We start from the raw sequence: 15,015 nt of genomic DNA, 5'->3' as shown, positions 1-15,015 counted from the left end.
GCTGAAATGTTTTATTTTAGTAAAAGTTTTGTCTGAATGGGATAAATTTTTTATATCGCTTTCAAATACGAAAAAAAATGGCGGATTTTTGAAAAAAACTTTGTTGACTTTTTTTTAATGGAATACCCAGTATATTTTTTTTGTAAATTGAAAGAAAGGTCATTCACCTATCCAGCGATATAAAGTTTTTCAAAATCGGTTGTCAAATGACTGAGTAATTAATTTTTAAAATGAGAGGTGCAACTCTCTAACTAAGCAAATTGATATTATATTATGTGATTTCCACATTGCATCTCTCACTTTAAAAATTAATTGCTCAGTCATTTGACAACCGATTTTGAAAATTTTTATATCGCTAGATAGGTAAATGATCATTTTTTCAATTTTTTAGGTAAATGGACATTTTTCGTATCGCTTTTAATTAAAAAATGGCGGATTTTTGAAAAAAAAAACGTTGTTGACTTTTTTTATTAAAACACCCAGTATATTTTCTTTAACTTGAAAAAATGGTCATTTACCTATCCAGCGATATAATTTTTTTTTAAAATCGGTTCTCAAATGACTGAGAAATTAATTTTTAAAATGAGAGATGCAATGTGAAAATCACAACATAATATCATTTTGCTTAGTTACATGCTATTTAGGTATGTGATATCCACGCTGCACCTCTCATTTTAAAAAGTAATTACTCAGTGATTTGACAACCGATTTTAAAAAACTTTATATCGCTGGATAGTTGAATGATTGTTCTTTCAATTTACAAAAAAATATACTGGGTATTCCATTAAAAAAAAGTCAACAAAGTTTTTTTCAAAAATCCGCCATTTTTATTTTCGTAATTGAAAGCGATATAAAAAACTCAATCGATTCATACAAAACTTTTAGTAAAATAAAACATTTCAGCGAAAACCGCATGTTTCTATCTTGAGCCGTTTAGAAGTTATAGGTAGTTAAAATTGGGGAAAATATAAATGGACACCCGGTATTATGAATGTCCTGTCACTGTTTATGAAAAATAGCGATCTATTATGAATTATACCCATTTATTTATTATATTTTCTATAATATAACGGCTCAACTAAAAACTGTTCTATATAAATATGTAATACAAAATGTTAAAACACAAACTGACCAGGATATTCGTCTTAGAAAGACATGTTACTGATTGCTACCTTGTAGCAGTAAAAACAAGAGGTAGGCGAGAGATTAAGAGATAGGCACAAATATACACTCCTGGCCAAAAAAATCGGGACACCTTAAAAATGGGTCATTTTGATTTTTAGAATCTTCTATACCCGTTGTCCGATTTTAGTGATTTTTTTAATATGTTATAGCTTTATTCCCTAAGAATATCGATGTAGTAATAGTGTCGCTGAACAGGTAAATGTCATTGTATACCGGGTGTAACAATAATACTGTATTTTTCTTGAAAGTTCGTAACGCCCCGTGGAATATTCTAGCATTTAAAAAATAATGAAATTAAAACTCAATTGTAGCCTTAGCCTTTCTTAGCATTCTGCTTTTTGACTCATTCACTTATGTTTGATAATGAAAAATTAGGTACTTTGACAACTAGCTGTGTTCTTCATCAATACAGGGTGTTTCTAAATAAGTGCGACAAACTTTAAGGGTTAATTCTGCATGAAAAAATATTGACAGTTTGCTTTATAAACATATACGGGATAATACGAGATACGGGATATTGAATTTTTTCTTACAAACTGACGATTTATTTATTGCTCTAAAACCGGTTGAGCTATGTAAACGAAATTTGGTAGGTTTTAAGAGGTAATTATTTCACATTTTTTGACATACAACTAAAAATTTTATATTCACCATTGGCGTGCATACAGGTAATATGACCGGGTAATATGACCCGTATACACGCCAATGGTGAATATAAAATATATAATTGTATGTCAAAAAATGCGTAATAACTGCCTCTTAAAACCCACCAAATTTCATTTGCAGATTTAAACCGGTTTTAGAGCAATATATAAATCGTCAGTGTGTATTGATGAAGAACATGGCTAGTTGTCAAAGTACCTAACTTTTTTATTATTTAACATAAGTGAATGAGTCAAAAAGCAAAATGTTAAGAAAGACTAAGGGTACAATTGAGTTTTAATTTTAATATTTTTTAAATGCTAGAATATTCCACAGGATGTTACGAACTTTCATAAAAAAAACAGTATTATTGTTACACCCGGTATGACATTTACCTGTTCAGCAACACTATTACTACATCCATATTCTTAGAGAATAAGCCTATAACATATTAAACAAATCCATAAAATCAGACAACACGTTTAGGGGATTCGAGACATCAAAAATGACTCATTTTTAAGGTGTCCCGATTTTTTTTGGCCAGGAGCGTAGTTACTGAACCATTTAATGTTCTTTTTCTCTCTCTGTCAGCGCTAACCGGTAGATAGTTTTATTTTGTGCCCATATTATTTAAAATTACAGTTTACACAAATTTTGAGTTAAGCCCTTATATTACTGAGGGTGCGATATATGAAACATGATATTTCTGTAATGTTCATTTTACTTTTTTTTTAATTAATGGGTATTTTACTAAGAGAGAAAAATAAATTACTAAACTAATAAAATCTAAATTACATTAACTTCTAACAAGCAACAGTATGTTGAAAGTTTTTTTAAACATTTTTTTAAAATATACATAGTTCGTATTAATTTATTTATTTTATGATATTAAAAAAATATATGCATTGGGTTTTTTATTGTAGATATGTCAATTGTTTTTGAAATATTAATAATTGTGCATTTTTGTTTTAGAGTTGAAATTGAAGTATTATCTCCAACTGTATACGACCCGCTTGTTTTTGCCTTACCCAATCATACTAGGTTTAGTTTAGTGGATTTTCCTTTACATTTGCCCTTAGAATTATTAGGTAAGTTTATATACAGTAACCGCCACGCTACTAGACACACGGGTAAATTGAGCTAATAAACTCTGATTCATAGACATATATTCTGTATAAATAAGTGTGTTTAATAATAATGTTTGTTTTTTATTAATAAATACGTTGATTTTTTAGGTGTGGAGACTTGTTTAAAAGTACTGACCATAATCCTTTTGGAGAACAAAGTGGTTTTTCAATCTAGAGATTACAATGCTCTTTCAATGTCTGTGATGGCTTTTGTAACGATGATATATCCCCTTGAATATATGTTTCCCGTAATACCGTTATTACCGACGTGTATGAGTTGTGCGGAACAGGTAATTACATTTTTACTAAATATTTTAACAAATGTATTCTCAAATATATTTTAACAAATGTATATTGTGTTAAATAAAATAATTTATAATGAGAATTCCCCGAACCGAAAATCTAAACACTTCTACCTTGGAACCGACCTCTAATTACAACTTCAATATGTGCTTTCTACAATTTACAAAGCAAACAGACGATTAATAGGTAAAGGGAAGAACGGGGCTCTACTATATTATGCAGTCACCTCCCGTCCATTCATGTAGGTAAAAATTCTGACGAAAGTGATTGCGTGTACTCACTTTTATGACTAAACTGAAAGAAATGGAAAGACGGTTTATATTTCATTCCGATTCAGAGGCGAATATCATCCCCTTACGTATGTTTTACCCTCTCTGGGATCTTCAGAGAGGCTATAATATGGTCTACTCTGAATTTAAATCTACTCTGAATTAGTAGAAAGAAAACTATTCCGTTTAAATAAAAAATTAAGAAAAATCCAAGATTGCCCCCACGCAAATAATATTTTTGCATATTTCTAATGGTAGGGGAACCCAAGCGGGGACTTTTGCAGTTACTCGAGCGCGTCAGATTATCATATGGAGAGAAACCTGGTACCCTGTAGATGTACGTCTACCGTATATTGGCTCTTAACACAGGGGAGTTCGTTAAGGGGGGGGGGGGGCGAAAAAAAATCTACCTTAGAAAAACTCGAAATCGTCAGATTAAGATAAGGTAAGTTAAGTAGGTACATGCAAAACAGTGTATATTTCAAAAATCTGACGATTTGGGAGGGCCGTAAGGAAATGGGTGAGTCAAAAAGTTTCACAAGAAAAAAGCGAATATTTCGCGAAATGAAAGATATATCTAAAAACTAAAAAATATGTGTTCAATATTTGTCAAAAATCTATCGAATGATACCAAACACGATTCCCCACAAAGAGGAGTGGGGGTAGATTTAAAATTTTAAATACGAATCCCGCGATATTTCGGGAAATGAACATCAGATCGAAAAACTGAAAAATGCACTTCTTCAATATGTTTCAAAAATCTATCTTATGGCACCAGACATGACCCCCCACGGAGGTGTGGTGGGGGGTTACTTTAATATTTTAAATAGGAGTCCCCATTTTTGATTGCAGATTCGGATTACTTGCGTAAAAATAAGTAACTTTTATTTGACACCTTTTTTCGAATTATGGATAAATGGCGCTATAAACCGAAAAAACGATTGTTGGAAATTGAATATTAAATTAAAAATGGAAAGTCCCCACTAAAATGGAAAACTTTACTTAACTTTTTTTGGTTTTAGGACCTACTCTTCACAACCCAATAGGTCCCAAAAACTCTCGAGTGACTGCACATTTAGCAAACTAAATGTGCAGTCATACTTTCCCTACCATAAGTTCTAAGATCGTACTAGGAAAAAAATCATAGAATCAATAAACTAGTTTATACTACTTCTAGTAGATATGTTTAAAATCATAAACCGAAAGGAACAAGAAACAATCATAACCATGGAAGATTTTATTGCTACACTATTGGAGAGAGATGATGATACTGGGATTGTGAGCAACTTTGCAGATTAACAGTGGAAAATATAAAAAAACGCTTCACAATAATTTAATATTATCCAATGCATATTTTCAAGGAAATTGTTCGAAATTGGAAACGTAGACGTAAATTTACTAATATATTGTTTTTCCATTTCAGCTGCTATTAGCTCCCACGCCTTTTGTTATTGGTCTTCCTGCTAGTTTTTTAATGTACAAAAAGAATTTTAGGTAAGTAGACTAGCGTAATATTTTTATTGATTCAAAGAATTTACTGAGTCAGAGTATTTTACCATAAAACCCCCAACGAGGAATAATTTCTCTTTAGGTATGTTAGGGTATCCTGCTTTTCTAGATGCTATTTATACATCTTGCTGATATTTCTTTTAAATAGCCGTCATGGTTCCAATTAAAACGATTCTATCAATCAGCTGAACCTTTGTTATTACTTCTTCGGTTAGTTTCCTTTTTAGGCGCTCAGACGTCTAAAAGACATTTCCTAGGTTTCCCAGACATTTTAAATGAGGTTCATGTGTGGAAAGTCGCAGTGCTATGGTAATAGAGGAATTTCTTGCTCCATCAAAACACTTTTGTTTTTAACCATATAGAAAGGTGTTCTGTTCTGCATAAAGACATTCGTTTATTTTTGGAACCAATCCTGTTTGAAAGACTCTTTTATACTGGTTCTGTCGTATGGTTGTTTATACATAGTTGATTTTCCATACCATGCCATATATTTTTCAGCCATGATGTTCTTTTTCTACCAGGACCAGGTTTACCTTGGATTTTTCCCTGAATGATCACATGTAGAAGATCATATTTTCCAGGTTGTCTCATAATGTGGCCAAAGTATTACAGCTTGCGTCTCTTTACCAGTTGTGTTGTTTGGTTCAGCCGTCTAAGGACCTCCCCTCATTTGTAACTCTGTTGATCTAGCATATTTTTAGCATTCATCTGTATACCCACATCTCAAAGGCTATCAAGCGTTTAAGCATAGCCTCACTTAAAGTCCTAGTTTCTACTCCATACAGTAAGACTAGAAAGGTATAGCAATAGAGCAGGAACTGTATGTACAATCATAATGTGAAAATTTTCTTGTCTAATGTGTAAAATGGTTTTGTTTCTAGATTACCTGACGACGTTTGGCTGGTTGATCTGGACTCAAATAAATTAATATCGCCTTCTGAAATTCCACCGTTGCCGGAACCGGAAGGAACTATCTTAAAAAATCATTTAAAACAGGTAAATCAAAAAACAAACAAATACATTTTTATTGTTTTTCCTCCTTTGTATTACTTCTTTCATAACGTTCAACTTCTGCTTTTTACAACAAAGGCAATGCAACTAATGGATCAAGTTGGCACTGGAGTAAATATTTGTTTCTTCTTGCACATTTTAATAGTTGGTGACTGCATCTGACACTGCGTTTCATTGACACTAAAATAAAAAATTAATTAAATAAAATATTAACTAATTAACTATATCAATTATGACCAAAATAAACAAAACCATATTTAACTAATAAATATATAACTTTTAAAGTGAAGTAAAAACTCCTTTGTGTCATTGATATAAAATTTAATTAAGAATTAAAAATTCTAAAAACTCCAAATGGATTACATTGACTATTCACAACGTTTTCGGACTTATCAGTCAATCTTCAGTGAACTCAGTGTTCTTGCTATACTTCATTTATAGCCACAAAACCAAATAATGGTTGGATTAAATGTTTAATCTTCATTACAAATATGTGAAAATATTGCGACCTAAAGTCGATGATAATGGATTGGAGGATTGCTTCTAGAAACATGTGAATACTCTATATGAACATTATTAGGCGTACATTTTAGACCACGTTAGTCTGCACTAACTAATTGAGGGACCAATTAGTAGTTCAGTACTGCCAATAATAATAAGTTTAGTAGGTACTGACAATATTAAGGAGTTAACCAATATTGTTCTTTTTTGAAATTTTGGGCCCTTTCCATATTTTGGCCATCTTCTCCAAAGGATTCTTGGCTAAATCACATATCTTTTATATGTTTTCATATGTTTTATCTATCTTGGAGTGTCCCAGTATTTTGTGTTCAATGATCTTAACTATAAATAACAGTTTACAACATAAAACCAGACAATTTTTTTAATTCACACAAATAACAAGAAAATATAAAAACAAATAACCAAAAACAATTAGAGTCATTGAAACCAGTGTTACGCATGTTAAAAAGAAATAATCGGCTAGCATGAGCTAACGAAATCATAGTAATTTAATACTTTGTTTTAAACTATATTTGTTGTCTTTTACTTTATGAAATAATTTAAAATAACACATGTGGTTCATGACCACAGGAGAAGATCTAGAAGCGATGAATAATAACCAGAAATCGGAATAATAAACATATGTTAGGCAGTATGAATAACTGGGAGTTATAATAAATGAATCCGAGAAAGATACTAAAGATATACTAGAGAATATATGAAAAGGAAAAAATATACTAAAAGCACTACATCTAATCGCATTGGAGTAAAAACCTAACAAACAGTACTGATAAATGGGTCAGAAATTTGAGTTATCGATAAAAGTACCTCACAAAAACTCTTCTCAAGAAAAATTATATCCAGTAAAAATGTTTCGGTCTAAATGTAATCAACCATGTAAGAAATGAAGCCATTAGAGAAAAAACTGGAAGTAAAATATACGATAATGGATGATATAGCTGAATAGCAGTTAAAGTGGTATGGACACCTGCAACGCATAAACGAATAGAGGTTATTTTTAAAGCTTTAAAAATGGACACCAGCATAGAAAAATAAACTAGGAAGACCAATAAAATATATATTTCATACATACACACTCAAACGGAACCTAGAGGACTCTCAGAACGACAATGGAACAATAGTAAATGATGTCTGGGATGTGAGAAACAACATTAAGTTGTAAATACTGGCCATATATTATTAATGATTTCATCATCTGAGATTTCAAACCAGTCAGTTATTTAAAAATCATTTTGAACCCATTAAATAGAGGGTTTGGATAGGGATACAACACGAAACAACATCATCAGAGAACAATGTGGCGTGCAAGATGTAGTAATATGAGGTAGGCAAAGACGAAAAGAATGGTTCAGTCATGTAAGAAGAATGAAGGAGCACAGAATACCAAGAATTGCGCTAGATGGAATACCAGCTGGCAACCGTCCACCGGGGAGACCACCAAAAAGATGGAGAGCTAGCTGGGAGTCTACTTCTCAAGAAATACTTCTACGTCGGAATTAACAGATCGACAGATTTACAACAAGTATAAGAAGAAGAAGGAGAAATAGAGGGCAAAACCTTTTTTGTGTGTTTGGTAAAAGCCTAATTTGTGGTATCGCAATTAACGATATTTCCACAAAAATTTGTATGAAATGTTGAATCTAAAATTACGTTTCTCGCCTTTCAGTCTAGCTTTCTTATATTTCAGAACCACATCGATAATTTTTTAAATAATATATTTTTATAAAAGTGATAAGTCATAAATAAGGTTTGGTTTCGTTTGGCTTTAGAGGTGTGCACGCAGCTCCACTAATGACGTCGTAAGACAGAAACAGCTGTCTGGAGATTGTGTATCGCCTCTGAATCGAAAGGAAACATAAACTGTCTTTTTCACTTCTTCACTTAATATCTTTTTATTGATAACTTGAGTAAAATATCATATTATCTTATGAAATAATAAAGACAATGAAACGTAGTAAATTGTGTAGTATATGTAATAGAGCTTCAAAATGATTAAGTCAGTTAGAAAATGCACCTAACACAGTTTTGTGTTAACTTGCTTTCAGTGTTTCATTTTACACAGTTTTCTGTAGGCTAATAGACGTTTAGTTTGCTGAATCTATTTATTATGTTTTCGCTGCTATGTTTTCAGTATACATATATAGTTTTTTGTAATTCTCTTAATTTAATCCCTCAGTGTATTTAATTTTATGAAATAAATTAGTTTTTCGAAAATAGACAACATTGAAGCAACAAGTTGGACGAATTAGTATGAACGGTCAACAAATAGAAAGAGTTGAAACATACACCTACTTTGGTACGAACGTCAATGAAGATTTGGATCATTCTCTAGAAATTAAATGTAGGATAGAAAAAGTAAGATCTGAATTTCAAAAAATGGTTTAGTTATTCAAATGTCATGATTTATCATTAGGTATCCATAAAAAGCAAGTTATTAAGATGTTATATTTTTCCTATACTATTATACGAAGCTAAGTCATGGACTCTCACAGATGCTACCTGAAAGAAAATTGAGGATCTCGCAATGTGGCTTTATCGTCGAATTCTGAAGATATCTTATACAGACCACGTTACTAATCATGACGTTTTATTAAGAATACAAAAAGAAAAACGGCTGTTAATCACAATAGAAACAGTCAAAATCCAATATGATGGTCACATTGAGAGATATGGATTGCTGCAACTTTTACAGGGAAAAGTAGAAGGAAAACGTGGATCAGGAAGGAGAAGGATTTCCTGGCTGAAATATCTACGTACATGATTTAACACAACAACCACAAATCTTTTCAAAGCACCAGTATGCAAAGTACAGATTGCCGTGATGGTCGCCAATATCCGAAACGGATAGACACTACAAGGGGAAGAAGAAGGAGACAAACGCAACAATAATTTTTAGTTTTAGATCCTGAAACAAAGAACTGACATAAATTTGATCCAAGCTGACTCTATTGTTAAGAACTAGATTTTTTAATTTTAACTATTTATAATTGGAAATAAGCCGATATAAATGAGTCAAATTAAATAAATTATTAGAAGATTTTTTTTACTAAGTAACAACATTTTTGTTTATGTAGTAGTATTTTGTATGTATTTTGACAACGGCACCCGATTTGGGCGTCGAAACGTTAATAAAAATCATTTTTTAATAATATTGTGGCTTATTTCCCATTATAAATAGTTAAAATTGTAAAAATGCCACAAGCAAATAACTTCAGAACAACATTAGATTTTTTAATGTAGTTCTTTTTGATTTTCATTATTTTATGTGCCTGATATGGGAAGTTCTTTTTGTTGTTTCATAATAGTAGACGGAACAGTAACATTAAACACTTCTTCTAAGTGTTTTAAAATAGACAAAATTGGAAACTAATTTATTTCTTATTTAATTCAATACATTAAGTTTAAGAAACCAATGAGAATGATCGACCACAATTTAGAAAATTTAGAAAGCAGTAGGTACTTTTGAAATTCGGAATAAAACTTCAAAGTTGAGCTATGATGATCGATAAGATGATCGTCGTAAGTTCAATTACTGCCAAGAGCCAGGTGGGTGGCAGTTTGAACAACTAATTTGAGAGAAAAGCAATTGTTTGTAAAAGAAACATTTTTTCTCTAATTTTGCCAGCTATAAAATATATTTTATATTTAATAAATTACACACAGCAGGTATTAAAGAAATACGACAACAGCTAACTTGTTTTCAGTAACCACGGTAACCACTCTTCATAAATACATTAGATAATCTGCAAAATAAAGCTTGTTTGCAATGGTGCATATTTCGAACATATATCTTCTTCTTGTAGCACTACAATACGGTGTGAGTCTTAACTGACTGCACAACTCGCTTTCATCTCGAACGGTCATCCATGATAGTTGGGTCAGTGGGTAAGCCCATTGTTCCTAAATCTGACCATATGTTCATATTTCTCCAACGAATTCGTGGACGTCCTAAGGAACTTCTTCCAATCGGGGTTTCCTCCCAGATTGGCAAGGCGCTTATTAGGTAGTCTGTTAATCTAGCCTGTTCCTCTTAGAAGTTGGGATTCAATCTTTTAGACTACGTCGCTAGCTTATACATCTGTTAGACCTCGGTATTCTCATTCGGTGCTGGTTAGTATTCGGGTCGTGATAAGGTCCAAAGATTCTTCTGAGCACTTTCCTTTTAAAAGATCTAAGTTTTTTTCCCTTTGTACATGATTATCGATCTAATTACACTTTTATATGTCCTGATTTTTGATATTCGTAATAAGCTCTTAGATTTAGTTAGGTAGTATTGTGGAGACTATAGATACATAATATGTTTTCGGCTTGAATTTTCCCGTTTATCTCTTCCGTGATATTGTTATCTGATATTGAATTGATTTTCGCTCCGAGATATTTAAAAGCTCTATTTTTTTAAAGATATATGGGTCTATTGTAACATTTTGCCCTATTCTATCTCATCTCAATGTTAATGCACATACATTTGGTTTCCTCTTCATTAACCCCAAATACAATGTTCACTTTCAGTACTATGTACATATTTTGGCGAATACTGTATTACTAGAATTGCGTTATTACCAATTACTTGTACCTATTAAATATTAGTTAATGATTTTAAATGAAACTCTAAGAATTATGTAGAGATGTCATATCATGATCTAGTTAATAGATAGGTAATTAGACTAGTAGAATAGGTAGTTATAATTTTACAAACTTGTATTAGAAGCTTCTATTCCTGTAAAAACTTATATCACCTGGCTAATTATGCGCATTTCTTCAGGCAATAACAAACTTATCAGCTCCCTCCGCAGCAGCGCAGCAACTGCAGCCTTCACGAAGGGAAAGCATTCATTCACAAAATACTCTAAGGTAAGTCAAAATATTGTACTTATAACTAAAAAATAGAAAATCAATATCAAAAGGACTTTTGTAATAAAACTTCAGTTTCCATTTACATTAATTTTTACAATTCTGGATTTTTTATAATTAATAACTTGGAGAAAATATCAACAGAATGGCACGAAAGTGTAATAATCCCTATCCATAAAAAGGGAGACAAAACCTAGTGCTGTAATAGTAGAGACATCTCCCTATTTAATACGGAGTACAAAATATTATCGAACATCCTACTTGTAGAAAATTTCATAGCCGAATTCCAAGCCTGATTCAGAAAAAAATAAATCAATCACAGATCAGATTTTTACCCTAAAGTAGCTGCTTAAACAAGGATGGGAATAGAATAGAACAATCCATAATCTCTTCATAGATATCCGACGAGCATACAATAGCATTAAAAGGGATCAGATGTGGAATGTATTGGCACAATTTTGACTTCAAAAAAAAGCTTATTTAGCTCATTAAAATACAGTGTAAATGTTTGTATATCTACAAAACGGATAAGTAACAAACTCTCAGAATGGTTTGAAATAAACAATGGCTCGAAGCAAACAGGCACTGTATCACATCTTCTCTTTAATGTACATAATCCTGGAGAAAGTAGTAAGAACAGTACAAATTAGAATATAAACTACTAGAACAGAACTAGAATTTGGAGATAGAGGCAGATCCCTGTCAAGGCCTAATGAAGAAAAAACCTTGAATGAAGAGAAAATCTAGCTCTTTGCGTGTATTGATCCAATTATGATCTGGAGATTTATGAATATTTACCAATACTTAAATCAATTTTTACAGTAAATATTTAATATTTCACCTTTTTCCAGTGTATCAAAAAATAAATCATCAGACTCAGAAAGTACACCTGCTATGTCACCTGTTACACCAAATCTACAACCAAGACTTTCGTTAACGCCACAAGTACCTTATATTCCGCCTATGCGACCTCCATCACCATCTGCAGGTTTCAATCCATTTATTTATGGTAATGATATTGACTCCGTTGATGTCGCAACTCGTGTAGCCATGGTGAGTATTTATATTTTTATATTCAAACTAATAATCTGACTTGTCTTAGTATTGCTATGTATTTGTTTGGAGAACCCGCCCCCAACACATACGGAAACATGACCACCTATACTAGTGGCAGAAATAAAGGCAGCCATAATATCACTAAACGAAGGGAGAGCTCCAGGACCAGACGGAGTACAGTTTGAATTTCTTAAACTTCTTGATGATGAATATTTAAGAATACTATGTAAAATCTTCAATAATATCTATAGCATAGGCAATATTCCAAAAGACTGGCTGTTTCAGAATTTATTACATAACCAAAAAAACAGGGAGCGACAAAGTGCCGGAAATATATACTAATGAGCAATGCATTAAAACTTCTTCTTAAAATTATACATCACAGAAAATACAAGCTATGCGAAGAGAGAATACAAGACACAAAGTTTGGGTATTATTCCAAAAATGCAGAGATATGACTTGTGATAAGCAGAAAAATGATGGATGTTCTGATAAAAGTCCAAATGGATGATAAAGACTACTGGCGTATTGTAATAAATAGTGTGATGTTAATGTATTCTGGTTCTAATTAATTAAAAAGACTAAACACGTCTTACTATACATTATATTTTATTCACTGGTATCCAATATCTAAACAATAATATTAATGATTCATAGCGCCTTACTACATACTAACTTCTAATAATTATTTGTATATCTATATCTATACTGATTGTTCAGCGTGTTTTTATACCTATCTGAACCATAACAAATATAGTTCAAGTTCACTCGTAATAAACATGTGATACAAACTATAAGCTATTGTTTTTATGTATGTTCAATACCCTAAAGGTTAATAACATCATATTTAAATTATGATTTATACAGAGGGTTCATAATATACCACATCTCCGCCGTTAAAAAAGAAAGTCCTAAGAGGAGAAGAAGAATATCTGACGGTATATTCCTCTTTCCCTTTTACAAAATGTTTATGGTTACCTAATACTATTTTCAAAAATTAAATTTCCTAACTATGCTAACTAACTGTAATATGGTACGTTTCAGATCAATCGATTTTTCCCTAAACATGTATATTCTTTTTCCTATTTTACACAAAAATTCATATTTTCCCTATAATAAACTGGTATTTTATAACCTATTACTAGTTCACGTACTTTCACGTCGTGTCTTTTCGTCCTTTTTTTTTTTCGTTCACTAATTCACTTCATCAAAACAGTGTCCACAGTGAATGAAATTGATCCTAACTTTTAAATAGTCTTTTAGTGCCTATAAGCCGTAACTAATCTAATTGTAATAAAATCTCCAATTTAATACTTCCTAAGCTAAGCTAAATATTACCTAAACTTCTATTAAATGGTATATAAAAAAGAATTTAACGTTACTTTACTATTTCATCTTATTATTTCAGTCTTATTTTGATTTATTTATATACGCCTTACTAACTTTAAAATATTGTACCTATAATAAAAATGTAATCTCTCTAAAAAAACTTCTAATGTGTCTCTAAAAAAAACTTCTAATAACTCTCTTGTACCTATAATAAAGATTTAATCTCTCTAAGAACTTCACTTTTTGTGTCCCTTTGCTTACTATCTACTAACACTATTGTGAGATATTGTCTATCCTTAATTCAAACACTTCCATTTTACGCGAAAATTTAACCTGAATTCATTATCTACATTTAAAAATAAGTTATTTATAATTAACATTACTTTAGAAAAAAAAAAAAATTACAGCTTTAATTCTTAGACATATTTCAATGATTAGCTACTTATTTGCTTAGTATCTTCTTAATTTTGCTTCTTTTCTTGCAATTTTTATGTGTCTTCTTTCATTTTCCCACATATTTTAATAAAAAAATTATCTTTTTTTTCTCTTCTTCTTCTTGTCTGGTACTACAACTCATATTTCTTCATTTTTCTCCACATAATAACACTTCTACAGTGTACATAATTCATCTTCATATAACAATCATTTGTCATTTAATCATCAATATATCATTTCATAATATAACATCATAATAATCACTTCCTTTACTTATCCCTCAATGCCTACGTTCGACTAATCAAAGTGGCTTTACTCGAGAGAAAAGTTCCAATTCTTCTACATATTCCATATAACAATCATAATACTCAATACTAGCCACGAAACCTCTACAATCTACCTTAACAGAAGCGGGTATAACATCGTTGGCTAGATCAAATTCTTTTACAATTTCACAACCTCAATCCCTTGCTTTGAGGCCGTTGTTTATTCACGAATAATCATGAATAAAATAGGTACTCTCAAAACACAGAGTGGGTCTCTAATAAGTTTTCAAGCTTCTATAAATCACTTAGTACCTTCCCAATTTGACAAGAGCAGTGGGTTTCTTATTGTCTCTAGTTGCCTCATAATATTTAGCTTATAATATTGTTAGTTCTTCTTCTTATCTATATAGTCCTCCAGATTCTTTATCTCGACTCTTCAGGTCGGTTCGTTAAAAATATATCTCTTGCTTATAGCAATGTTTGTCTTAAAGCTCTTATATCAACGTATGT

General features: G+C 31.4%; 1 protein-coding gene across 8 annotated transcripts in view; it reads left to right on the top strand.

The window, feature by feature from the left end:
* Positions 1–15,015, top strand: part of LOC114331549 (MAP kinase-activating death domain protein) — a 91,670-nt gene that overhangs the window by 19,477 nt on the left and 57,178 nt on the right. For 5 of the 8 annotated variants that reach the window (XM_050653933.1, XM_050653932.1, XM_050653929.1 and 2 more), the window contains exons 7-13: positions 2,800–2,915; positions 3,063–3,244; positions 4,950–5,020; positions 5,917–6,031; positions 6,125–6,157; positions 11,331–11,419; positions 12,271–12,472. In XM_050653933.1, the coding sequence (XP_050509890.1) occupies positions 2,800–2,915; positions 3,063–3,244; positions 4,950–5,020; positions 5,917–6,031; positions 6,125–6,157; positions 11,331–11,419; positions 12,271–12,472 (808 nt within the window). The remainder of the gene's footprint in view (positions 1–2,799; positions 2,916–3,062; positions 3,245–4,949; positions 5,021–5,916; positions 6,032–6,124; positions 6,158–11,330; positions 11,420–12,270; positions 12,473–15,015) is intronic. The other 3 variants (XM_050653935.1, XM_050653931.1, XM_050653936.1) reach the window with 1 other exon arrangement.

This window comes from Diabrotica virgifera, chromosome 6 (assembly GCF_917563875.1).
Source record: "Diabrotica virgifera virgifera chromosome 6, PGI_DIABVI_V3a".
Classification (NCBI taxonomy): domain Eukaryota; kingdom Metazoa; phylum Arthropoda; class Insecta; order Coleoptera; family Chrysomelidae; genus Diabrotica; species Diabrotica virgifera.
Note: the sequence above shows the minus strand (reverse complement) of the source record. Positions and strands in the feature narration are given on the sequence as shown.